At 55.1% G+C, this 24,320-nt stretch overlaps 9 protein-coding genes across 9 annotated transcripts; 3 read left to right on the top strand and 6 right to left on the bottom strand.

The window, feature by feature from the left end:
* Positions 1 to 535: 535 nt before the first annotated feature.
* On the bottom strand, positions 536 to 1,371 carry LY79DRAFT_549626 (uncharacterized protein). The gene has a single exon (XM_060557490.1). It carries the CDS (start codon positions 1,061 to 1,063, stop codon positions 647 to 649), a length of 417 nt encoding a protein of 138 aa, XP_060415576.1. The 5' UTR covers positions 1,064 to 1,371; the 3' UTR covers positions 536 to 646.
* A 3,487-nt stretch (positions 1,372 to 4,858) lies between these two features.
* Positions 4,859 to 5,465, bottom strand: LY79DRAFT_668669 (uncharacterized protein; the record flags this gene model as incomplete). Its single annotated transcript, XM_060563554.1, has 3 exons — positions 4,859 to 4,938; positions 5,137 to 5,222; positions 5,347 to 5,465. The coding sequence occupies 3 exons, from the start codon at positions 5,463 to 5,465 to the stop codon at positions 4,859 to 4,861; spliced, it is 285 nt and encodes a 94-aa protein (XP_060415575.1).
* A 2,798-nt stretch (positions 5,466 to 8,263) lies between these two features.
* Positions 8,264 to 8,984, bottom strand: LY79DRAFT_549617 (uncharacterized protein). Its single transcript, XM_060557489.1, has 2 exons — positions 8,699 to 8,984; positions 8,264 to 8,648 (listed from the first exon to the last, which is right to left on the bottom strand). Exons 1-2 carry the CDS (start codon positions 8,728 to 8,730, stop codon positions 8,513 to 8,515), a joined length of 168 nt encoding a protein of 55 aa, XP_060415574.1. The 5' UTR covers positions 8,731 to 8,984; the 3' UTR covers positions 8,264 to 8,512.
* Positions 8,985 to 10,317: 1,333 nt separating this feature from the next.
* Positions 10,318 to 11,580, top strand: LY79DRAFT_155400 (uncharacterized protein). The gene has a single exon (XM_060551100.1). It carries the CDS (start codon positions 10,433 to 10,435, stop codon positions 11,288 to 11,290), a length of 858 nt encoding a protein of 285 aa, XP_060415573.1. The 5' UTR covers positions 10,318 to 10,432; the 3' UTR covers positions 11,291 to 11,580.
* A 679-nt stretch (positions 11,581 to 12,259) lies between these two features.
* Positions 12,260 to 13,988, bottom strand: LY79DRAFT_155418 (uncharacterized protein). The gene is made up of 2 exons (XM_060551101.1): positions 13,418 to 13,988; positions 12,260 to 12,616 (listed from the first exon to the last, which is right to left on the bottom strand). Exons 1-2 carry the CDS (start codon positions 13,778 to 13,780, stop codon positions 12,317 to 12,319), a joined length of 663 nt encoding a protein of 220 aa, XP_060415572.1. The 5' UTR covers positions 13,781 to 13,988; the 3' UTR covers positions 12,260 to 12,316.
* A 953-nt stretch (positions 13,989 to 14,941) lies between these two features.
* LY79DRAFT_155391 (uncharacterized protein) lies at positions 14,942 to 15,689 on the bottom strand. The gene has a single exon (XM_060551099.1). It carries the CDS (start codon positions 15,526 to 15,528, stop codon positions 15,028 to 15,030), a length of 501 nt encoding a protein of 166 aa, XP_060415571.1. The 5' UTR covers positions 15,529 to 15,689; the 3' UTR covers positions 14,942 to 15,027.
* Positions 15,690 to 18,384: 2,695 nt separating this feature from the next.
* On the top strand, positions 18,385 to 19,028 carry LY79DRAFT_155357 (uncharacterized protein). The gene is made up of 2 exons (XM_060551098.1): positions 18,385 to 18,742; positions 18,797 to 19,028. The coding sequence occupies exons 1-2, from the start codon at positions 18,517 to 18,519 to the stop codon at positions 18,904 to 18,906; spliced, it is 336 nt and encodes a 111-aa protein (XP_060415570.1). The 5' UTR covers positions 18,385 to 18,516; the 3' UTR covers positions 18,907 to 19,028.
* LY79DRAFT_155321 (uncharacterized protein) lies at positions 19,028 to 19,934 on the bottom strand. The gene has a single exon (XM_060551097.1). It carries the CDS (start codon positions 19,648 to 19,650, stop codon positions 19,150 to 19,152), a length of 501 nt encoding a protein of 166 aa, XP_060415569.1. The 5' UTR covers positions 19,651 to 19,934; the 3' UTR covers positions 19,028 to 19,149.
* Position 19,935: 1 nt separating this feature from the next.
* On the top strand, positions 19,936 to 20,837 carry LY79DRAFT_155236 (uncharacterized protein). The gene has a single exon (XM_060551096.1). The coding sequence runs from the start codon at positions 20,220 to 20,222 to the stop codon at positions 20,733 to 20,735; it is 516 nt and encodes a 171-aa protein (XP_060415568.1). The 5' UTR covers positions 19,936 to 20,219; the 3' UTR covers positions 20,736 to 20,837.
* The last annotated feature ends 3,483 nt before the right edge of the window (positions 20,838 to 24,320 follow it).

Raw genomic sequence — 24,320 nt, 5'->3', positions numbered from 1 at the left:
GACTATTAAAAGCAAAAGGGAAGAACCAAGACCCATTTGGATAAGACGTTCGAAAAGCAAGTGTATTAGGGGGAAATAACAAATAAGAAAATGCCCTCCACACAGCCAATCTTACCAGCGTCCCAATCTTACCATCGTCCTCGAGACATTCAAAGACATGAATGACTAGGCCTAGCTTGTCTGGGCCTTTTTTTTCCCCTTCCGCTTGCGCACCGAGTGTCTTCAACACAGAGGGCTGTAGCCGTTATCCGTTATTGCCGTCCCTCATTGGCGAGGCATTCGCTGTCCAGGAGGGCAACGACTATTGCCGCGTGAGCGCAGGGAGAGAAGCCTCTTCAGGAAGCGTATATTGCGCTGAAACCAGGTCATTTCGCTGCGAGCTCGAGCCCGTGTGACCTGACCCTTTACAACCCCCATCGGACCCTGGCGATCTGTTCGCTCGGTCGTCTCCTCTTCTCTGGCCATGCAACCGCACCTTCCATCCAATCCAAGACATGGAGACATGGGCGCATAATATAGAGAGAGAGAGAGAGAGAGAGAGAGAGAGAGAGAGAGAGAGAGAGAGAGAGAGAGAGAGAGAGAGAGAGAAATGGGTAAAGGGTCCAAGCGCAAGTAGACAATTACACACGGGTTGGCGTCGGCATTCCTACTCGTCTTGATTTGTCTTGTCTTCAAGTGCAGCCTGATCCACGCATTGGGCGAACCATGCCATATTGCTTTGATGTGTCGGTAAGTTTGTATGTCTAAACACATTCTGATTATGCCCGTCGCGAAGCTTTATGCGAGGGACGGCCAGCGACGCGGTAACCACCCCATCTTGGCATCTTTCAAACACATCCCCAAAAAAACAAACAAAAAAATGGTTGAGCGGCTGTTCCATCCGCGGCGCACAGCGAAGGAGTCGGGAGGCATCACAATTCGCGGTCGTACCTTCTTCCAGGTGATCACAAAATCCTAAAAGAGAAAGTACAGTGCTACGATGGAGGAGGAAAAAAGGAAGTTGCGTCCATTTTCGCGCATGCCATCGATAGCAGCTACGGTGCGAAGTGGGGTACAAGCCCATCGATAGGTACCGGTAGGTGGTCTTGTCCAGTGTCTCCTCGTGTCTCTCTTTCTCTCGCTCTTTCCCCTTGCGAATCGAAAGAGGGCAGGCAAGAGTGGGTGTCTCTTCTTTTGTCGTTCGGACCACACAGAAAGTGTTTCTTTCTATCTCGACCCCGGCACTGACAAATGTGTGGGCTCATTCCAGTTCGCCTCAAGTTTGCTCGCATCATTCCGGATTCTGGCCCGCCGCGGCGAACGCACGGACATCTGCGTCCAGCAGTCACAGACGAATATTTGTCTGATGGATTGATTGATTGATTGATTGGGTCAGTCCGGCCGTAGGGTCCTCCAACTCTTCTTCTCCTTCTTCCATCTCACATCACCCTCCTCTCCATTCGTCATACGATGTCAGACTGTCTGTGCGGCGCCAGCCACCATCAGATTTCATGTCAAGGTTGGGAGAGGGGGGAGGCGAGGGGGCCGAGCTGAGCCGTGACTGTCCTGTCTGTCCGGCCGTTTCTCCGTCTCTTTTTGCATCCCACCCACATCAGCTCAGCATTGCGAACCCGGCAGCTACCACCCATCCATCCATTCATTCCTGCGTATCGGGTGCCCTGTGCCGGGGCGACGAATGGGTGTGGTACTCTATTCGGTGTTCCTGGCTAACGCACCGCTCTCACTATCAAGCCAATATCTCGATGCACCCGAACCACCACTTCCTCCTCGTGTGTGTTTACTGCTCCCGTCGTCTGTTGGCCCTGTCGACTGACTGTACCCGCAGCACCCCTTCTGAGCCACATCTGACCTGTTCGTCCCTTTTTGGCCCTGCTCTCACACCCCGCCCCCGCTGCCATCTTCGTGTAACCGGGGTGGGGTGAAGGCGACTGTCGCATCAGACCTTGCTATAATTACCTATTCACCACATCGCGCACCACAGTACCGATCACCTCTGCCGTAGCTCGTGCAAATCCGAAGACAGGGAAGTCGACCGCGATCCGACGAACCCCCAGAACCATCAAGCCAGCTCAGCCCGGCTGGGCCCAAGCCACCAAGGGGAAGTAAGAAAAGCAAACACCTTGCGACAATGAGCTAGTTCAGCCAAACCGGGAACTGTTTCATTCCACCCGGACGTCGTCGCCGCTGCCGCCTCCAACCCTCCCTCCCGCTTCACGCTGCTCTTGCCCTAGGTAGACGTGTGCAAACGCCCCCCCCCCCTCCACTGACCGGACGCCTGCAAGCAAGTCATTACTCATCTTCGGCGAGCGAACCAAACGCCTCGGCTACCAGCTATACTGCCTAGGTATCGTGCTGCAGCGCTAGCATCTGACGCTATCACACAAATGTCTCACCCTATCCCCCCTCCCTTGGACCCGAAGGGTGCAAGCCGCAGCTCTGTAGTATCATCGAAACGAAGAGCTGCATGCATACATGCATGCATCCATGAGACGTTATTGCTGCAATCCTACACCAACCGCCTTCGGCTCTGCCTCTTGTCTACGTGCGCCAGGCCACTTACAACCTCTCTGGCCACAGGTTTGAGAGGCCTCTCGAATGCTGCTCACGCCCAATCTCGCAATCGGCTTTCTGCCTTACATGTTATTAGGTGTCGCATGCTTGTTCCACCGGTGCGGGAGACAACCAGCATTGATCCCGTGAGGTGTCAGCAAAAGGAGCAGACGTCGTCACCCGTGCTGTTCGTGCCATCAGCCGGTTCTTTTCTCCTTCCCTTCCAAGCGCGGGGCAATCCCCGTGGCAAGTTGCTGCAACAGTTGCTTGATGCGGCAGCACTGGTGGGAGCCCGACAGGATTCATTCCGGATTCTTCTACGGCGAGGCGCGCCACCACTAAGGTTCAAGGTTGGGTCCGTCGAGAAAGGCGCACGGCCAACGCCGACTAAATGCCAACGGGGTGATTTGATGTGTCCACCAGCGCACCACGTTGCCGCCAAGAAGACTCCAGCTCCGTCCTTCTTCGTGTCTCTATATCCTAGACAGCCCATTTCCACTCCATAGTTCGGCTTGGAGCTTGCCGATACCTCGAGACCTAAGCTGTCGAGGCAAATATCCCATGCAATGTCTCTCTTGCCAAAGAGGGGGGTATTTTTGTATGTCACGAAAACAGAAAGGTGGCACCATTAAAAACCCAACCTGCCATACGTCCGTCGTTGCTGTTTTGGCGCGGTTGCAAGCGGATGGAGCAGCGTCGAGATGCCACTTGGCAAACCAAGGCCACATCAGACGACCCGCTCAAGGCCAGAGAACCGAGATCTCCGTTTGTTTTTTCTCTTCTCTCACTGAAGAATATTCACGGCCAGGGATGATGCAAGAAGTCATACCGAAGCAGGCATGCCACGAAGAAAATGGAGAACTTAACCGGGCCTTTTTTTTTTTTTCCCTCCCTCTCTTAGGGGGGTCCTTCCCCCCCCCCCCCCCCCCCCCCCAATTTTTTTTTTAGTCTCAGAGTGCGAGGAGGATGCCCACCAATCAGATGTACTATGAAGCTTTTTCACAGCCTCACAGCGGCAATATGGGGGGTGGGGTTCGAGCGCAGGTGAGCCCTGTGCCGGATATACAACATTTCGGGGCTCCGCCTCGGTGCCGTGCCGTGCCCTGAACAACGAACTCCTGGATACTATACAGGACTGGACGTACACAGCCGGCCGAGTGTATCAGTGCAACTGGAGAACCATCCACCGGCTGAAAAAGAAAAAGAAAAAAAGGAAAGAAAAAAAATTAGGGAGCCAGAGCCGGATTGCCCGGGTGCCAAGATCGGGTACGGAAACGAGTGGCCCAACGAGCTTACCAATGGGTGGGAGCATCCGCAAGTGCCGACGACGCCTCGTGGCCAGGACGAGAGCCGCAACCGCAACGAAACCCTCGGGGGGGCTGGATCCTCTTTGTTTTGTGTTAGCTGCCGTCACATATAGCTGGCCCAAGCTACCAAAGCTCTCTGCCTCTTCTGTCCGTCCGGCTGGCTGACGGTTTTGGGAGTGCGTTGAACGAGGGTGTGTGGATTACGTCCGAGCTCGCTGGTGATCGCCCCTCAGATTCACGGTTGCATGGGAACCGGGGGAAAGGGAGGGGTGGTCTTCCCCCTGTCCCGGCCCGCCCAATCGGATCCCGAGAGACCAACAAACTTGTCGACAGCAAGGAGGAATCATTTGGGTTGGTTCTACGGTACGCGTATGTAACTTGTCGGGCCTGCGGGATTGTGATGTGGTGCAGCGGTTCCAGGGGGGGCCTCGCCTGTAGGCTGTACGTGTTCCGGGGCAGTACCGGGGAGCCATGAGGTCATCAAACTCCTTGTCCTCCTTAATCTCTATGCAACAGATTGTTGCTGTCTGGCAGTGATGGCCAGTCAATCAATCAGTGGGGTTTTTCTTTTTCCCTGCTCTCATGGTCACGTCACTGAGATTGGAACACACACAGGAAGCGGTTTGGCAATTCGTTGACGAAAAAAAGAAAAGAAAAAAATTAAAGACGTTGGCTCCTCTAGCGCCGCCACCCGATCTGTTCCAGAACGAAACCCAGAAGGAAGGAAAGGACACAAGAAAAAAAAACTAGGTAGCACGAGCGCCCGGGTCGGAGGTCGAAAGTCTGTGACAAAAGCCCTCGTCCCCCTGATCCATCTTTCGATTAATGTCTCGAGCCAATTTCATAACCGCTACTTTTCTCCGTTGAAACCTGTTTGCACTTATAATGTTACATCAATTACTCTGCGGAGTGCGGCTGTACTCGGCTATTAAGCTTCGAACCAAGCCTGTTTGCGGTTTGGGTTGGGTTGGGTTTGAGTTGGGTGTGGCACTCCCTCCCTATTACAGCTGCTTCTTCAGCCCGCCAACGGAGCCGATGCCGTCCGCAACGTCCGCCGCCTGCTTGTTGCCCTTGAGCTGGCCTGCGAGAGTGTGTCAGCATCGGGTAATGTTTTGTTTGCGCCGGAGCGTCGTGTAAGTTTTTGTTTTGTTCTTTTGTATCCGTAATTCTATATTATTTTCGTCTTTTTTTCAAAAGAGAGAAAAGGAGAGAGGGGGAGGGAGAGAGAGAGAGAGAGAGAGAGAGAGAGGGGTGGGGGGCTGGGCAGCTCTTCACTCACCATCGACAAAGTCCTGGCCGGCCTTCATCCCCTGCGCCTGCATTTTCTTCTTCTCCGCCTCGGCCTTTGCCTTGAACCAGATGATTCTGGTCGCGCAACGGGAGCGTCAGTATGAAGCAAAGCAAGATACGGCCACGGAACACACTCCCCCCCCCCTGGTTGCGGGAAAGTGGCTGGGCGGTGGTGGGAAAGGGTAGGTAAAGCACTCACCCGATCTGCTCGATGACGGGGTCCAACATGCCCTGTTGGTAGGCGAAGAAGCCCGCGAGGAAGACGGCGACGACGACGGCCAGGGAGATTACGAGGGACTGTGTGGTGGAGGTCTCCATCGTTGATGTATATTTGTTTTTCTGGTGACGAAGAGCGGGCTTGATCAAGTTGCAAGGGGCGTCGTTTCGCGATGATACATATATATATATCTCTCTCTCTCTTAATTGCAGGTGTTCTCTGATCGTTGTCTGCCAGAAAAAAATCCTACAACCGTTTCCCATCGAGCCCGTTTATATCCCTTTTTCCAACATCTCAAAGAGATGGAAGAGGATGGGGGGAAAACTTGGTCTGACGTGCAGCAGTTCCCTCTCACAGGTGTAACCCCCCTGTGTGTAAGAGAGAGAGAGAGGCGATCGACAATGACGTCCTGCTCCCGCGTGGGGGAGGGGGGAACATGGGCGCAAAAATCAGGGTCTCGGCCGGTCATCCGACTACTGGGAACCACAGCCCGCGTCAGATGCGGGAGGCAGGCTGCAATACACCACTTTTTCTCCTGAGGATTCCCCCTCCCTTAAAAAAAAACCCGGCTTTTCCTGGTTTTCACTACATCATTCTTCCTTTAGGCGGTCCCCCGAAACTGGCTCGAACCTGATTTTGTTGCTATCCCCCTCCCCGGGTGTCTCCCAGTCCTCCTCTCTCGCCGGGGTCCTTATGCGGGTCAGGCCGGATCGGGTTCCGAGATGTCGTCAACCTGCCCGGCGGACACAAGGAAAGGGGGTCTCGCAAGTGGACTCTCGTAGGGCTCGACCGGCGAAAAAGGGGGGGGTACGGGAAGACGGAGCGCAAGAACTGTAGCATATCCCCCAATACCCCTTCCCTGGAGGAGGCCTTCTCTCTTTCGGGTCGTCGCTTAACCAGGCTTTGAAGAGTGTCCCGTTCTGGTCGGCCGGCCGGCCGGGCAGTTGAGCGAGGTTTCAGTGGTCGCATGGACCACACCCTATAAAGTGAGTTTCCTTCAGCTGATCTCCGTGGATGTCTAACCGGTGGAGACTGGGCTGATTTTTGAAGGCAGAGGTTTAAATGAATTCCGGGGGAAGGGGGGGCTCTTTGGGTATCAGACGAATGGATGGTCGGCGACTCCCCGACGCCTTAGGGGGGGGGCGGCGCGGACTGGGCGAGGTGAGCGTGTCGCGAGGCTCTGAAGGGATTTGATAGCTTGTCCCCGTTGAACAAGCTTTCGCGAGTCGGAAGGGCTGCCCTCTTCTAAGCCGTCCACGCTTCGACGTCGAGGAGGTTCGACTGGGGTTGTTTGTCGTCTCCTGCGGGGCGGCTCCCCAGGGCTACTGCACATTGTTCGTGGCGGGACCGTACCTCGTGTGACACAAGAGTCGCGCGACGCACATTATCTGCCGGACGTTACCTTCTCCGTGGTACACAGGTCGGAAAGACCAGCTAGGCGGCAATCCATGCCGTGGAGTCATAGAGGCAGAGGGGGGAGGTTCCCCCGTGCCTGATCCCGAACGATGGTGGCTGAGAGAACGAGTGATATCGTTGATCCTTCTATGGGGAGTGTGTGAACTAACATGAGGATGTTGCCTAGCATACCCTACGGGAGTCTTGTTCTATTGCGGAAATCGGGGGGGAGGTGTTCCGTATATCTGATAGAGAATGCCCAGGCCTATGCTTCTCGTTGGGTATGCCGAGGAGGCAGTCTCACTGGTATCGAGCGCCGGTGACTGGTTCGACGCGTGCAGTCATACCGGTTGCTTCACTAGGGGTCCCCCATATGTTGACAGCGTCGATGGCGTGTGTATCTCGACATGCATTGCGCGTTGCACACACGGTGCACTTGCTAGATGTCTCCTTTGTTCCCCGGCGACCATCCTTCTCCCAGACGCCCCCCAAGCAGATTAACAAGCCGAACAGCGGGTTTCTCTCAGAATTGACACCGGGCGTCCTCCCAACGAGAGTCAGTCCATGAGCAACACTGGGAAACAAACCTCAACAGTGCATGCCTCGAACGCTTAATGACATACCACTCGGTTTTAGTTACAATTAATCCCGGATCCCGGCGGCATATGATGTCGATGTCGCCGCCGGTCATATTAAAACGAGACACATGCATCTTGCTGTCCGCACCTTCGAGGTTTCGATCTCGAGTCATGGTGTGGTACGCCGCTCTATACACGCCCAGTAGCATTCCGTTCGAGATGGTACCATGGCTCCTCCGGTCCGCGGGCTTGTGCCCGCCATCTCTGCCGTCTTCTGCATGCCGGATATTGCGAGCAGTCCACGGGTGGCTACGAATCTTTATGGGAGTCAACTTGGAAAGGGTATAGTCACGATAGAGAGCTCAGCACCCGAGGAGGCGGGTTTCCTGGCGGCTCGTACCAATCCGACGGACTCGTCTGGGGCTCGTTAGAGGCAAAGAAGGCCGTACAGAAGGGCCATGAGCAGCATCCAGGGCGCCGGCTGGGAAGAAGCGGAGGCAAGCCGTTCTTGCTCCTTCTCTCCTCTGACTGCACATCGACTGAGAATAGTCATCTGTGATCCCGCAGTGTCTTATCAGCAGTGAACAATGGAGAGCTTCCGTAGTTGACACCCGTCGCTCCTCGTTCTTCTCGTCCGCCTGCTCTTGGCCCGAGCAATACCAAGATGACGACAGCGAGGAACACCGAGACTCCTCACTTCACCGTAGGTGCGTTGTACGTGTTCTGAGACTGTCGCACACGCTGGAATAGGGTCAGGGCTCGGAGACTTGTTTAGGCTCGGGATTTCTCGAATATACGGGCTGGTAATGAAACTGCGCAACATAACCGGGCGTGCTAACCTTCATGCTGATTCAAATGTAATTCCCGTGGGCACAGCAGAAACCAAGTAAGACCGGCATCCGGGTTTCCAGTTCTTGTGATCATCGGCTTCGGTCTGTTGTTCCCTACTGACAGCGTGACCTCCAGCCCAGCCTCTCCTCCTGGGAGGTGCGCAAGCACCCGATACTCGTGTAACATACGGCCAGCAACTCATCCTGAGCCTCGTCGTCCTCTCACCGAGTGTGCTTTTATCTGGCCACCGGAGACAAGTACCAAAAAGGGGCCTTCTCTAGGCTCCTGAACCGGTTCTGTCACGAGGGGGCTCCTTCACCCCTTTGCCATCAATTCTGTAATGCTCATCTTCGATGGCGTTGACCGTGGTCTTTGCGACTCACGCCATGACCAATGTCCAGTGCGGGAATCCCATGATGGAAGCCTTTAGTGAAAGTAAAGAAACATGAGGGCAACCCCAGTGACAGGATTTGAACGATGCTACGTTTTCGTTAGAGTCGACCACGGGTGAGGGAGAGGACGACGATTACTATGAGATAGCCTCATATCTGAGTTCTAGCATTCGACTGTGACGCAAAATCCAGTTTGCTCAACAAGAGCGCTATGGCTCAGGGTGTTCAGTCGGCAGGTTCATCCAGCTTCGGCAAAGGGTTATCTCCCGAAGATATCAAGTCGCGTTTACCTGCGTCGACCGGTGCACCTATATCTTATAAAGTACCGTGCTAAAGCTCTCCATTTCCCAGAACATCCGTATGACCAGTGACGGTCCAGTCGTCTAGCTGGTCTGCGTAGAGTTCAACATCAGTACCAACAGAGACATGATGGATGCGGCTGTGGTAATCGACCGGTGACACCTCTTTCGTAGGGATGTTACGGGTGTCGAGAGTACCTCTAGCAAACCACCTGACCTAGGAACAGAGCAAGCCCAGCAGCTTATCAGCAAGATTCTGTTTTGGATACCCCATACAGCTGTCTCCAGCAGCGTCGTATGGCGAGGGCCCAATGTCGCTTTCAACAGGTAACCCTTGAACACAATTTACTCTCGTGGCCTTGAACCTTGGCAGGGAAACATCGGCACCTCCCCGTATGCTTTGCCTCGAAGAGGAAAGCAGACGACTACGTCGACGGGAGAAAGATAGAGTAGCAACCCCAGGGTCGGAGCTCAGCGACTGTATCTACATGGACTGGATCATGATTCTTGTGCCGAAATGCTAGCATACCGAAACACACCGCAGTCATTTGATCTAGTACACAAGACACATCCTAGTGTCTGTCTGTCTTCTGTTGTATATGTCTTGACACCCGTCTTTGTAGGCTGCCCAACCTGAAGGCCTTCGCAAACATGACCAGAAACATGCAAATCAAACCAGTTTTGAGCGTTGTCATAAATATATTGACCAACTAGAGTAAAGGTAAGTCATGAGTCTACCTAGCCACGGCGACTGTCCACCTGTTCCCAAGTCCCGGACAAGCCTACTGAGTTGGTCCTAGCCTACCGGTCACTCAAAAGACCAGAATTATCGGGAATTGGAGGCTCGCCCGTCCTGGTCGATCCGCCGACTGCTCCTCCACAGCTAGGCGTTCAAACCCAGGCTTGGGCCAAGATATCGACACCAGTCACGCGTCATAACGCGTCAAGTGACGACAAGCTCGAGATCAACGAGGGAAAAAGAAGAACAGGTAGCTCGGCTCCTGGAACTGGTCAGATGCCCGGGCCCTTGAGGAAATCGGACGGCGGCACTCCTCCCTTCTGTGAGCCATTCCGAACGGAACCAGACCTGTGCTATCCAAGTGGGATTATCTTGGTCAAGAATGATGTGACCGTTCACGCGTGGCAGCGAGGACTGCAAAGCTTTTCTCCAACTCATAGCGGCAGAGCCGTTATGCATGCGCCTCTTGCCAACAACGCCCTCGGCGCTATCGAATTCCAGCGGGCGAAGCTGATGCTCCAGGATAGAGTTTGCCAAAGGCATCCCGGAGCACGAAAGGGAGAGCCGGCAGCCGCCATCCCTGGCCTCGGACAACCAGCAGAGTTGCCCTGCCTGCTAGGTGCCAGCGGACGATGCTCCTTGCATCGGTTCCTCAAGAGGATACAACGCCGGCCCCTTGCGTGACGAGCCCCGGGAGAACCATGGGAGAACCGAAGCTTGGAAGCACCAAACCGCGGCTCGAGTGACCGAGGAAAAAAAAACCGCACGAGGCAACGATGTCTACATCTGTCGGGTTGGCTCTTCGTCCTCCCCTGACGGACCTCCTGTCCGGGGATGCTGCGAGTTGTGGTCCCAGCTCAGCGAACGACCTGCCCCAGAACGGTCCTTTTGCCAGATATGAGTTCGGCCAACAATGGGAGTACGTGGCCGGGTACATGGACAGCAACAAGTCGGTTGATTCCAGTGGCTTCGACTCGTCGCTGCTTTGCTTGGCCATCCCCCCCCCCCCCCCCAAGTATCACGGGCTCAACGTCAACCCCCACAAGTTTCACCACGTACGGCCAAGACACCGAGAGGCAAACAGTCCTTCGAAGCCGAGCTGCTTCTCCGTCGTCCCCGGATATCTCATTTCCCATCCCCATACTCCCACCTCTCCAAGAGAGACACGGCACCACTCAGCCTCATCAAGACCAAACCCACACTCCCGCCTGGGCACCCGCAACCCACCAAAACTCCTCAAAGATGGTCCACCTCCGCACAATGATCCGCATCCTAGAGTCTCGATTCCTCGAGGCTGCCCGCAACCCACCGGCCGGTTGGCCCAATGGCAAGGCGTCTGACTACGATCCCGCATCACCTCCATCTCTCCCCTCGGACATTCGGGTGGGAGGCGGTGCATCACAAGTTATCAGGAGATTCTGGGTTCGACCCCCAGGCTGGTCATCTCTTTTGTCCTGTTTTTTTTTGGCATATTCTTCACTCCCGTTTCCCACCAAGCCACCAGAAGTGGAATTGACTTGGCTTGCCTGGCTCCTGTTTGCCTCGACGTCCGTCCAAACCATCCATCTATCCATCACCCACCGGCCGAGACTTTGTCGTCACCCTCCATCATCCGAATTTGCTCACCGGGGAGCCGTAACCATGGTCTCCCTCGGTCACGACGCGACGCGCTGCAGAGTTTTCACCAGTTAACCGGGTCTCTCTCCCTCCCCCATTCTCAAACGGTGACGCAATCTCAACGCGTGATGGTCGTCGACGGGAAGATGGGGCAAAATCCCTCGTCGTGAAGTACCGCCGGAGGCCAGCGGATAATGGAGAACGTCAGACGGGCAGGCATACAGACACCGAGGGCTTTCCCGCGTAAGATGCTAATGGGGACTTGGAACGTAAGTCAGGCGCCGCGAGAGGCAGTTCTGACATCAGGAGACGGGCGGGAAAGCCTTGGAGTCACCAAACACGTCGTGTAATGCTTTCGCAAGATTCATCAGGACTTGATTGAACGAGGCAACCGACGGGCTCGGGAGGCGCCTCAGGGGTCGTAGTCTGTCCCTCTTCGTAGCCTGCGTACGCCAAACCAGAATGCGGTCCTGCGGCCTCTTCATCTAGCCTCGAGGATCACAACCACAGACAAAGCCGAACGAGCCCGTCTAGCTTAAAACAACCGCAGAAACCATCTCCCGCGGCTTCTTTCTATAATAAAAGATCAAGTCCTCAACACCTCCATCTCGTCTCGCCCTCCGAGACGTTGCTGGCTCGTTGCACATTCAGGGAATGAGGGGCCCGTCCGGTTTCCGTTGTCTTGCGTTTACGACCGAGACATACAGATCCCGAGCCGAGAAAATTATATACCTAATCCACAGAGAGAAAAAAAAAGTAGCCACGCCCATAAACTCTAGCCGTCTTTGCGGAAACAAAAGCCTAGGAACAACCGGAAGAGAAAACATACTGTCTATCCAGTCCATCTCAGTCACGGAAAGGGAGATGGCAGTGGCACGCATCAGTACCGTTCGTTCGCAAACCAGAACTTCCCATGTGATCCAGTTTGCCAGTGGTTTCGCCTCTCCTCCCTCCAGAATGGGGAGAAAGTCCCAGTCTTCCACATAACCTTGTCAAGTGGCAACCCGCCGATTCCCACAAATGACATCTCGGTGGACCAAGGAGCAGAACCCCGAAAAAGGAGGCAACATCCGCAACGTCTCGAGGGAGGCTCGCGTTCACTCATCCAGCCGGACGGAGACAGGGAGGGAAGGTCGGGGAGTCGACCACCGCGGTGAGCGCGAGAGAGCCCGTTTGTCGTTGCCGAGACCGCCGCCTTTGCCTCTGTCTCTGCCTCTCTCCACGTCGAAAGCCCAGGTCTGACCTGGTCCTCCCGTGGCCGCCGCCCAGCACGCGGCATCTGCGGGCCACGGCAACTCCCATGGACTCGCCTCTAGACCGTCTGGAAATGCCGATCGAGGCTCTAGTTCCTCCCTCCCTCCAAGTATGGCCCACCACGTACGGATCCAGGGGGGAAGGGGGGGGGGGGGGGGGAGGGGCGGACAGCGGCCGACGAACATACACAGAGTTTTGGTGAAGCTGGCAAGGTGGACAGGCAGGCAGCGGCTAGCAAGCAAAGACAGGCTCAACGCTCGCGCAGCCACAACCGCGGCGGTCCGCGACATGTCAACATCGTGAGATCGGTCAGCGGTGTCCCTCGACAGGATCACCAACGTGCAGTATGTGTGTGTGTGTGTGTGTGTGTGTGTGTATGTGAGGTGCGCTCGCTGGCTCGTCCGCTCGCCTATACTTACCGCCTTGCCTCTCCGTATTTAGAAAGCTGTTTCGACGTCTGTTCCACGAGTCCTTGCACGAGGCCCCTCCCCGTCCCCTCTGTAACCCACTCTACTAGGGCGGCTCCCCCGTCCTCCTCTCAGCCTACTCCTTTATCATGCGACAGAATAGGGGTTCAGTTTCGGCTGGTACAATTCATAAGTCTTGCCTCTCTGCATCTGCATTCCATCGCCCAACGGTGAAGAGCGGTTGCAGGCGGGAATTAGTTGCCAGGTCATCCATCGCTGCGCGTACGTCGGAGCCCCGGGAACTGCCCGAAACAGTCGTGTGCCACGGTTTTACGACGCAGCGGCGCGTCAGGGTTCACAGTTCCCAAGCGGACGATCTTGTTCTGATGGTCAGTGCCTGGACACGACATAACCGTTTTCAGTAACTCGCAAGCCAGCGTGGGCCGAGGCATGGTGACCAATCTCACAGGCGGGTAATGATACCTCACTGCCTAGCTAGTCCAATATCCCCCCCCCCCCCCCCCAAAATGCCTCCCGGGGGTTTGGTTTTGCCAAGGATGCTGCTCAGAGTCGTCGCCGCGCATGGACGTGTGTTGCAGACAGGAATGTTACTGTCGGGCCAACGATAAGAAGACGCGGAAACAGGGGGCCAAGATGAGTTGCTGAAGTCCTTCTGATTCCGTTGCCAACTTGGGCGCATGGTTACATGCAAGTGTTGATCAGCCTCGAAGGGAGGCTTTGGAGCCTGGAACGGCAATATGGCCCCCCCTCTGACGTCAACTCGACCTGATGAGCTGCGGGCCCCCTTTCCATTCTGCTGCGGTGCTCGAGTCGCGGACAGTTGCCAATGACGCGAATGCGTCCCAATATAAATAAACACGAATACATAGTACTCTATATGCATTCGTGTATCTCATTGATGTGGCTTGCACGGTGATTGCGGCTGCCACCGCCGCCGATGTCGTCGTTACAGTGCCTCGCTGACGCTTCGATCCCGTGCAACCGTGCGAAAGCCCGTAACCCTCGGCGTCGGCAGGGATCCACCCGGAAGAGGGCCGCGTCTTCGATTGTGATACACAACAGCCGTGGGAGCCGGGATTGAGGCTCCTTCAGGAGGAGTCCAGTTTGAACTGGCAGATTGGACCCGATGCTGGCGAGATGAACTTGGTAAAAGCTCCATGATCGGCACCCGGCCGAGATGCAATGTCGAAGCAGCTTGGAATCGAGTCGGTCCTTTGACTCAGGAACTGTCGTCATAGCAGGGCTCGACTGAATCGTGGACGCGGTTGCTAGGTTGCACATCCCGGACGTGAGGCGACCTTCAAACCGCAGGATCGGGGATGCAGCCTCCTACCCGGCTGCCAAATTGACATTGCAGGAACATTGACCTTCTTGGCGGCTCCCTTGCCTGCCGAGATGAAAAGACGCATGGCTCGTTCAACCTGGCTGGCTTGGTGTGGTCTACAGGCTTTGCAAAGCCTTCCTTCACATCGCTGCAGCCAGTGATGACCAGTACTGCAGAGCCACGAAATGAAACAAGCAAGGCTGGAGCTGGTGACATCTGCTCGAACAACAGATCAGACGAGCTGCATTCCCGACGCTTCTCGCGCCAGGTGCCTTAATAACAGGAGCACATTCTCCCCCCCCCCCCCCCCCCACTTCGAACCGGCAGAAGCCCTGCTTTGGGCTATTCCGGTGCGGGGCATACTGGCCAGAGCAGATTCGCTTGAAGAAGGTATTTCCGTGTGCCACACGACAGCCCTACCTCAGCTCAGGGACTCAGCTAATATGTAGCGTTGGAGCCCCCGAGAGGGGCTGTAACCACCCAGCGCCGCGCGTGAGTGAGTGTGAGTGCGTGTGTGTGCGGTTCCGAGGCGTGCACAACACTTGGGTGTGCCACTGTTCGCAGAGACCTTTCCAGAAGGACTCGCCGCGCCTGTCTTCCCGGAGCGGGCGGCGGCTGGGCATGGGGTTCGCATACCGCTCCCACGTGGATGATCGCGGGACTGCTGTTCCAAGTGGAGATTTTGTTCGTCCTCGTCCTTGTACACTAACGGCACGAATAGTCGGTCGTCTAGGTATCCTGGAAGCGACACCAGCGAAAGGTCGTGGGAACAGCGGCTTCCATGCGTGTTGGCTTCACTATCTACGCTAGGATAGATGGTAGCGGCGGCCGCCGCGGCGCCTTTCTCGGAATAAAACGACAGGTTGACACAACCTCTGGACAAGTCCTGTCACTCTTGCTTTAGGTCGTGCGCAGTCCCGCGAACGAGCAATACCATGCCAGCGAAGCCCCAGCATTGATCGTTCTGTAGCGCCGCCCTTCCCCTCCAGGCCTTGTAATCTCGGAGATAATTCGACTTGTCGACTCGAGAGTGGTCGGGCAGCCCCCATCGTGCTACCACGACCATGCCGCATCTTGCAGGCAGAGACCTTGCTCTGGTGGAGCGATCCAAGGGGTGCCACTATGCCGTCAAATCTGCGGGCTGCTCGTCGTGAGGGGTATTTGGAGCAAGAAACGTTCCCTCCCCCCCTCGTCAAGGCCTGACTAGCGAACCAAGACTCCCGGCCGGCACTTTGCTTGTAGTGTACGTACCTCTTCCACTGGGAGGAATTCATAGACATGGGCCTTACCGCTTCCGAAGCGCTCATCGGATACGAGCGAGTCAGAGTCAGATAGTGTGTCCTAGTCTCGTGATGGTGGACTTATCAAGCAAATTGACGGCTTGCTAAGAAAACCACCCCCATCACATTTTGACATGATGGAAACGTAACGCGTCGGCTTGTCTACCAAAAGTTCCAACAAACACGGCTCGTTGACGTAGTTGGTCTCCATGACTCGTGTGATACCACCCATGCTTGTCATCTCGCAAGACGTCCGCATCCCAAAAAACTGCCAACCTCCTGCAAGTGGCGGTCAATGAAGGCATTCGCCGGCGGCATTCAACCCGACGGGGGAGAGGGGGGGTAAGGGGATGATGATACTGTTGCGCAGAAATCTGCCATGTACACACACCATAAGGCAACACCGCCGTGAAGTCAGCGCCGCTCCGGGCTTGTGCTGCGTAGCGCCAAGATTGTCGGTTTGCACGTGTACTACAAGTATGTACACGTACTTTACTCACTCGACGTTTATGGTGGAGTCATCGGGGGAACCGCAAAACAGCCTCAATCACTGCTGAGGTCTGAAGCCACGCGGGAGACCGGCAGCATGCTCCACCGGAAGAGCGCGCTTGTCGTTGGGGGTGGAGGGTCCATGAAAAAGCAGCTCGAGATCTCGCCGCTGTCGAATCTCCAACTCCAAGACGCCGTCCTTTGGGGGCACCAAAGGGACAAGGCTGTCAGAACCACATGCCCCGCAAAGAAGGCTGGACGGCCGCTGTCATATATGCCATCCACAAACCGTGAAGCAATAGTAGAGGCGGAGAAGTAGTAACGGGGGGGAGGGGCGCCTCTTGTGATGATGGTGTAGTGAGTATCCGTACCGAAGACCAGCTGCCTCTATAGAAGAAAAAAGAAAAAAAAAAAAAGATTACTTACTGCATGCCAGTCGGCATTTGCGAGCTCACTTCAATCAGCAGATCAACATTGCCAATGTCGAGCGCACGGCGCCTAGAGCTGCCATTGCTGGAGAGGCTCGGCAGACAGGACTTTTGTTTTGTGTCCCTGACACGAATGGAAGATGATGAATCGATCAAAGGGACGGAACCTCCATTAGACCTCAGCACTGACGCGAATCACTGCAGGGATCGCCAACCACAACACAGCATCGGTTTCCCCCTCCAAGCATCCCCCGACCCGTCTTCCAGGGATCTGCCCCAAGGAGGTGGTGCTGCGGTTTCGTTTTCGCTCCTCCTTCGCGCAACAGTTATCGGCTGATGACACGCAATTTGCCCATCGCAATGTATTCGCAACGTTACCAGAGTAGCAGCGGCTGGGATATCGGCTTTATTCCGGACCATTACCGTCTTCGCACAGGAAGCGAGCGCTCCTTCTTGCGTCTCTCAATGTCGTCCGTTCTTGTTCCGTCTCGTCAGAGATAGTGTATGGCACTCATTTTTGGGGGCCATGACTTCAGCGTGGAACTCGTCGCATCTCGGCATCTTCACACAAGATTGGCGGACATGAGTTCCCTATTTGATCGAGCTAGACCGCAAATGGCCTTGCGTTTGTCACCACCTCTCTCGGCCGATTGAGGGAGGTCATCGAGCTTTGGTTGCCAAAGCTATTAGAACGGAAGAAGCGCTTGTCGGCGTCGGTCGTCGTGTCTGCGGACGCGAGGCTTTCACAGGGCCGTTGCAAAGTCTGGCACAGCCCACGCGTGCGGTCGGTATCCCTACGCCAGAACAACAGACGCGGTACAGAGGTACATCCAGACGATGGCGGTGTCGGAGGGAAGCCGGCTGGCCGTGTTTGTAACTATCGGATATCTCTCCGCCCTCCCCCCTCTGCTGCACCCCCCACCCCCGAGCCGAGCCAAGCCATTTGCTAGTAGTACTGTGTGCTCTGCATCCAACTTGAACCTTGATGCCGGAACCAGGCCAAAGCACCACGGCGGCTTCGAGTTTTCCTTGTCAAGCATGTCTCTTGGTCGGAGCGAGTTCGGACAGAAAATTCTGCACCCTCCCCATGGCCCATGATGCAAGCGTGGCGTGAGCAAATCGTCACTGGAGATTTGGACCGCGACTGAGTCTCGAGCACAGCAGAGCACCAGAGATTTGCATCGCCACCATCTGATGTTGAGACGTCGATGCCGTGCTCTTTTGGTGACGGAATCTTTGAGATATGGCCAAAGCTCCCGGATCTTGTGCTTCTAGAAGAGAATAATGGGGAACCAAAATACCGGCTAGAAGGGTTGAATGGGGCCGCGGACCCTCTCGTTCGAGCGTCATCGTTCCACGACTCTCAAGCCGTCCAATGCGTCCCGTGGCATCCCTCGCGTTCAGAGTACTCCGTACTGCGGCCAGCAACGCCACTGGGCCAGGACGGGGTGAGCGGAGAGCTACTGTCAAGGAGTGAGCTAGGTATGCCGAAAGAGCTGGGATAATCTGCATGCCGGCGGGAATGTCGCTACTTTTCGCGCTGCAACCTCACATCCAAAAACGGCTACCATCTCAGCCAAGGAAGGACTGCTGGCATCCCCCTTGAACCATGTATGTACTGTAGCGCTGATCCGATGATGGGCGTCGCGTCCTTCGTTATTTCTTGTTCACCTTGACGGCCCCGTGATGTCGTTTTGATAAAACATCCTGGTCGTTGGACTAGGAGTCTGAAGTCTGATGTGAAATCCAGATAAAGGGTTGTCCTGCAATTGCTTGGATTTCCTCGTATCCCTGCAGCAAATGGTGGTTGGAGTGGCTGGGGTGTGCTTGCGCTGTGCACAGTGTGTGTGTGTGTGTGTGTGTGTGTGTGTGTGGGTGTGTATGTGCACGCATGCTCGGATAGCCAGCGGTTAGTGAAGGAAAAAAAGGAAACGCCGATACCTTTTGGGAGGACAGTTCCGCCGTATGCGACTGTTGCTGAGTCAAGCTACGGAATACTGAACAAGTCCGGAGAAGAAGCAAAAAGCGCTGAAATCGGTCCTCGTTGCCATGTTGCGTGCCCGACTACGGCGTCAGTTCAGGGTCCTGTTCTTCTGACATGCGGTTCGGCATGAAGGTAGTTCGTGGCCATGGCTCAAATGGGTCCGGTGAGATCGATCTCAAGCGCCCCATTATCCGTCATCTGAGATGGCCCCGTCCCGTTGCAAAGGAGAAAAGAAGAAAAGGATGCGAAAGTTGCCCCATTGGACGGTGGGCACGGGTAGAGATGGGTCGCGAGGCTCTGTGGCTCTCTTCTTGGGTCGAGGTCATAAAGCTAAAGAAACGTCCAAGTTTGACCACCACTCTCCTCGAGCCGACAATAGCTGACCTGTTCCCAGAGAGCATTTTCCTCAGTGACGGCTTCGTCTGTGCAGCTCTAACCATTTTCTCGACCTTGGTCGTGTTGGCCGACATTTGGGACAGGCAGCCATCCATCCATTCATCATAACGGTCGTTCGGAAATGCGCCATTGTTTCCGACAGCGAAGCGGTGACTCGGCCAAAGTCCGATGTTTCTGAGTGTCGTAGGAAAAGTGTGTTTTGGGGCCGTTTCGCTTGACTCGTCATCTCTCGACATCCGTCACAAATGGTGACCGGTATGTGCGGGCGGCAATCCTCCAGATACGTACCCTTTCGGTGGCGGTAAATGCTTCCGCCCGTTAGTTTGGGGAGGCCATTAGAAGGTTCGCATACTAGTCTAGGTAATGTACGAGCTCGTCTTGCCTACCGACTGTCATGCCCAGCGACATGGGACCGTGGTTTACATTTGGGCCCCAAACCACAGGCGTGCCGGGGGCAACGGCCGGCTGGCCTTGACACGATGTCTTTCGATCATTCGCAATGCGGAACGTTACCGCCGATGGCCTCTCCAATCGTCTGTAAGCGCACACCACCTCTCTTTCGGACAGCGCCAAGTAATACAAGCATGGTGTACCCCAGCCTCCTTTGGTCCGGAACTGTCGACCCACCCGGCTTCTGGATATTCTGCAGAACTTCTGAACTTGTGCACTTGCGTTGGGAATGAAGGATTGCCTTGTTCGCCGGTATGGTTGCTGTTCTTGCCGGACCGTTGTGTAATTTCCAACTGCATGGCATGATGGCTCGAAACAGTAAGTAGTCTGGGACGAGTCGCGACGATAGCTCCGTGAAAGTGCCTGCGTGACCCAACACAGACGCACGCCAGAAACGCCCATCAGGTGACATGAAGAAAAAAAAAAAAAACCGGTTGACGGTCATGCCGGACCAATCCATGCCACCCATGGCGATTAGTAGCTTGAAAGGTCGAGTGCCTTCGCCCTTGGCCTCGAGGAGTCTCTTGAGCATCGAACCGGGTGTATGATTGATCAAACGTTTCTGGCCCTAAACTCGAACCATGGCCGGTATTTGATGCAGACCGACTCCAATACATGACAGAATCAGGGAAGAGTGTCCGCGATTGCGCCTGCTTCGAATTGCCGCAGCAAATCATATTGTATCGTGTTGCATTTTGAACTGGTCCGTCAGACGCCATTTTCCTACAACTGTGCAGCGGCGATAGATGATTCGCTGCGTCCTGTTGGGATGGCAGGAAGGAAGTCGGCACTGCTTGACATAGTTTTCTTTCCTCAAGGCCCCCCAAAAAAGAGAAACATCATCGGTACTCGGCCCCGAGGTACCCGCTTTCCGCTGCTTGCAGATGTGGTGGTGAACTTGGTATTACCTAGTGCACAAGCAACGACGTGACGTTGGCAGTAGTGGGCTGGTCAAGATCGCGTTGACCCATATGTGGAGCAGCCCATTCGGAGCATGCCCACCTGTCGGCGACCGGATATCTGGCCTTACCTCGACCTTTCAAAGAGATGGGTGCCTTGTTTATTCTTTTCTTTTTTCCCCCCTCCCTCACGAAGGCGACTACTGCAGTGGCGGGACGCCGCCAGACAAGTCGACTATCGTCGGCATATTGTCAGAGGCTGAGAGAACCGAGATAGAGGCAGATTTGTGCGCTGTTTTACTGTGCCGGGCATGCAGCCACATCCCTGACAGGTGTTTTGTTCTGCAGCAGACGCAGACGCCAAGACCAGTTCCCGAGCCAAAGAAGGGTGTCAGGGTACCTACCGCCCATTACGCCGTACACCATCCTACGCCCAGCGAGCAAGTGTGTGTGTGTATGTGTCCTTGGTGCATCCCAGGAGCAGGGGCTGATCCTCACAAGGTGCAGTGCAGCTGGCAGCATCGTGCCCTACCCTGCCCTACCCTGTTCCGTTCAGGTACCCAACCATTGAGCATGTCGTATGTATAACGCAGAGTAACGATACCCCATTGATTTGCGTCTTGCGGTCGTGACGCTTGCAAGGTTGGCCATCGTCTCATCATTTTTCGACAAAGCCAGGGTTGACGACTATCTTGCCTGATGCTAGGGCATCCTTGGAGTCAAACCGTTACAGGCGTCCCGCCCGCAGCCTGCACTGTAGCGTGTGCAGCACGCCGCGATAAGGGGTCGATCTCAGTACTGAACGCTTGTGCTCGGTGTCTTGTCGTGCGCGTATTGTCTTGGATGGACCAGGATGTTAGGGTTGGCGACGATGTAAACCACTAGTTTATGTAAAAAGGGGGGCGCTTGCCGGTGACAGGGAAAGCAGAGATTGACGTAATGGTGAGCATTTTCCCGACGCATCTTAGCTGCGGAAGAGGCCGCAACAAGACGATTCGATTCGATTCAACCGCGTGTATCGTGTGTCGTGGGTGTGTCAAAGTGTAGCATGCCCGGAAAGGGACATAGTGTGTGTGTATGCAGAGCGGCACCCAAAAACGCCGAAAAACGGAGACTGTGTAGTCCAGCGCCAGTTGACAACACAATGCCGCGACGAGTGCGTTGCGTGAGGCTTGATGGTGGCAACGACGTGAACGAGAGAAATGAAGACAGCGCGGTAGGATGGAGGATGCCAGAGGCGCCGCTGGTATCAAATTAAGGGTTCATCACATCTGCTGGCGTGTGCTTGTCTGCAGGTGGGATCCAACCCACCCACGCACGTATCCTCACCCTGAAGAAACGGGAGTTGGGGGCTTTTTGGGGGGAGAGGGAAGGAGTGGGCGAGATGGTGTCTAGCGAATGGATACCTCCTGGCCCACGTTAAACGCTTCTATTTATTTATTGATTTATTTTATTTGATTTTGGGAGGGGAAACCGGCAGCGGCGGGACGCGGGAGGAACAGCACCAGGACCACACCCATGCGGGAGCGCACGCCTGCTGCAGGCTGCGGCACGTACTCGAGGCACTGGGTGACACCTCCTAACGTGGCAGCTTGGGAGCCACAGCGGGCAGGCAGACAGCTTGTGTGGATGCTCTGGCGAACGATGCTCACAGCTGCAGCTAAAGGGGGGGGCGGTAGGAGTGGGTTGAACGTCGGAGCCGCGACCATGAGAGCGCGAACGTCCTGAACACCGGGGTGATGGAAGGTGTGGTGGGTGCTTCTTCAGCTTCTGCAGCTCCGGGGCAAAGGCGTACGAGAAAGAGTTCGAGGAACGATGACAAGGAGGGGACCAAAGGGAGAGGGGAAATAGGGGGGCCATGGAATAGTTGGAAGAAGCGGAAGAAGGGAACAAAACTGGGACGGATTCGAGGGACTCGAGCTCGAGCCTCCGACCAGGGACTTCCCAGTCGACAGGGAATCGACTGCAATTACTCGGCAAGCACAAAGAGGGACGGACCTGACGAAGCTGCAGAAGTAGGGTTTATTGCAAGTGTGTACCTACCTACCTACCTAGGTACCTACCTGGTTTTACTGTGACGGGACTATACGACACCACACGACACAGTGGTGCAGGTGCGGCCAGTTCTCTTGCTCGAATGCGGTTTCAATTTCAGGAAGGCGTGTGACTGCGATTACGGAGTTCTTTCCGCCCCCCTACGTGTATGAGTACGTGTACGTGTACGAAGAGGTAGCAGCAAGCGCAAAGACAAGGCAGGCGTGGCAGACAAACAGGGCAGGGACTGTCGGGCAAGGAAGGAGGCGTGCAGGTAAGGCAAGGCAAGGCACAACCTACAAACATGGCATGGTATGGCAGCAGCGTGCAAGGGTGGAGCAACTCCCCATCTAACACTGTCCGGTAATAATGTACGAATATGCTCGGTCGGCAAGGACGAATGCAGGAAGGCGCCGTCGTGACGCCAGCGCCCTGGAATTTGACTTCCTCTGTTGTCCTGTGGGAATCCGACTGACTGGATGGCAATTCCAAGAAAGCTAAAACGTCCTGCCCTTGTTTTCCTCGAGTTGCTGGAAAATGTATGTTGAGGCGGGACGGAGGGGAGAAGGGGGACAGCAAGAGTAAAGTGTTGCCTCGGGAGTTGGGACAGAGTTTGATGACGACCCGACAACCATGAGGTATGCGTGGGAGAATGGCACTCTTACGGTGAAGGCAGACGGTGAGACAGTGACTAGATTCGATTTACACGATTCGGTGCACGATACGATGCAGGGACGGTGAGGTAGACAGAGAATATCGAGCGAGCGAGCGAGCCAGCAAAATAGCCACCGCATCCAGGCATAAACAATATCACGTTGCATAGCCCTGTTGATCTAATGCAGACTTTGCCAAAGTCATGCCCATTTCTCTCTCTATCTCTCCTCATTCCTAGTCCAATTACTATTACTATTACTATCCCCTCTCCTTGTTGTTAAACCAAATATCGTACCTGTTCCGGTGCAGGGCAGTGCACGATTGCCATTGAGTTTCGAGCCGAATGACCACCGTGCATGGTAACCAAGCCTGTCGCTCAGAAAATTGTTCGCGTCACCGCCCTGTTTGAAGCCAACGGCATGGCGCAGGCCTGTGTGAATACTGACAGGTTGACAGAGGTACCTTGTCAATGTGCCTACCTACCTACCTCATAGGTGGATATGGGTGGACGGATTACTAGGGACAGGACGGCTAGTTCGAGTCCCCTTCTCTTGACACTCGCCTGCACAATGGACGTCGACCGAACCAAGTTCGCATTACCTCATCTCTATACCCATTCCTGTTTTCCCAAGCGCACACCACCGTCTCTTGAGCCCTGAATCACCGCCGTCGAGGACCCTGTCCGTCTATGTCTGCTCAGCTTTTCTCACACGTACAGTCGTCGCTCACAGTGCTTGCCCTGTGTACGAGCATCTCCGGGGCAGGCATTGATTGGTATCGACGAGGTGCTTTCCCTCAAAATTTTCAAGCGCCCTGGAAATCAGGAAGGCAAGGTACATGGATGGTACCTTCCTGTCCTGCTTCACTCTTGTTCTTACCTGCTAATTATTCTTCCTTTTCCCTTTTTTTTTTTTTTTTTTTTTTTTTTTTTTAAAATTCGTGCGCATAGAGGTAGGCAGTATTTGAATTTTCACTCGTCGATGGGAGCTTCCTTTCGCTTCCATCGTCTCTTCTCTCTCTCCCCCCCCACGCACTCTCCGTCTCTTTCTCGCGCACACACGTCAAGTCCCTGTCTCACTTTCTGCTCTCCCTCTCATCCGCCTGCCAGCTTATTGTTGCACGTCCTCCGTTTGCCCATAGCGCTGACTCGACCGGAATTCCATCAGTGAGAGTCAATACTCGAAACCGTGACCAAGAACCCAGCCAATCCTCTGATATTTATCACCTTAACCCCAAAGTGGATTGACCGCGGCAAAAAGGAACAAAAAAACGGGTCCCCTCTTCTCCCCCCTTCCCACATCCACTTCTCACACCTCACCACCACCACCACCACCACCACTCACTTCTCTCCCATCCATCCGCGCACCCCTCCCCCCAATTCTTTTTCGAACCATCCGCCAATGCTTTGATCTGGGGACCGCGGTGGTATCCAACTTTCTTGTTCTGGTCAGGTCTTATCCTGCCTCTCCCGAATCTACTTGACAA

The sequence above is a fragment of the Colletotrichum navitas genome (assembly GCF_030913465.1).
Source record: "Colletotrichum navitas strain CBS 125086 chromosome Unknown LY79scaffold_20, whole genome shotgun sequence".
Lineage (NCBI taxonomy): Eukaryota > Fungi > Ascomycota > Sordariomycetes > Glomerellales > Glomerellaceae > Colletotrichum > Colletotrichum navitas.
Note: the sequence above shows the minus strand (reverse complement) of the source record. Positions and strands in the feature narration are given on the sequence as shown.

Coding starts and splice junctions, on each gene's coding strand:
- LY79DRAFT_549626 (XM_060557490.1), bottom strand. CDS start 1,063: ATGGGCTTGTACCCCACTTCGCACCGTAGCTGCTATCGATGGCATGCG.
- LY79DRAFT_549617 (XM_060557489.1), bottom strand. CDS start 8,730: ATGCTAGAACTCAGATATGAGGCTATCTCATA. Junction 8,649..8,698: donor AGATATGAGGCTATCTCATA/GTAATCGTCGTC, acceptor ACGAAAACGTAG/CATCGTTCAAATCCTGTCAC.
- LY79DRAFT_155400 (XM_060551100.1), top strand. CDS start 10,433: ATGCTGCGAGTTGTGGTCCCAGCTCAGCGAACGACCTGCCCCAGAACG.
- LY79DRAFT_155418 (XM_060551101.1), bottom strand. CDS start 13,780: ATGCATATAGAGTACTATGTATTCGTGTTTATTTATATTGGGACGCAT. Junction 12,617..13,417: donor GCATCCTTGGCAAAACCAAA/CCCCCGGGAGGC, acceptor CCCCCCCCCCCC/CCCCCTTCCCCCCTGGATCC.
- LY79DRAFT_155391 (XM_060551099.1), bottom strand. CDS start 15,528: ATGAGCGCTTCGGAAGCGGTAAGGCCCATGTCTATGAATTCCTCCCAG.
- LY79DRAFT_155357 (XM_060551098.1), top strand. CDS start 18,517: ATGCGGTTCGGCATGAAGGTAGTTCGTGGCCATGGCTCAAATGGGTCC. Junction 18,743..18,796: donor GGTCATAAAGCTAAAGAAAC/GTCCAAGTTTGA, acceptor ACCTGTTCCCAG/AGAGCATTTTCCTCAGTGAC.
- LY79DRAFT_155321 (XM_060551097.1), bottom strand. CDS start 19,650: ATGGGCGTTTCTGGCGTGCGTCTGTGTTGGGTCACGCAGGCACTTTCA.
- LY79DRAFT_155236 (XM_060551096.1), top strand. CDS start 20,220: ATGTGGAGCAGCCCATTCGGAGCATGCCCACCTGTCGGCGACCGGATA.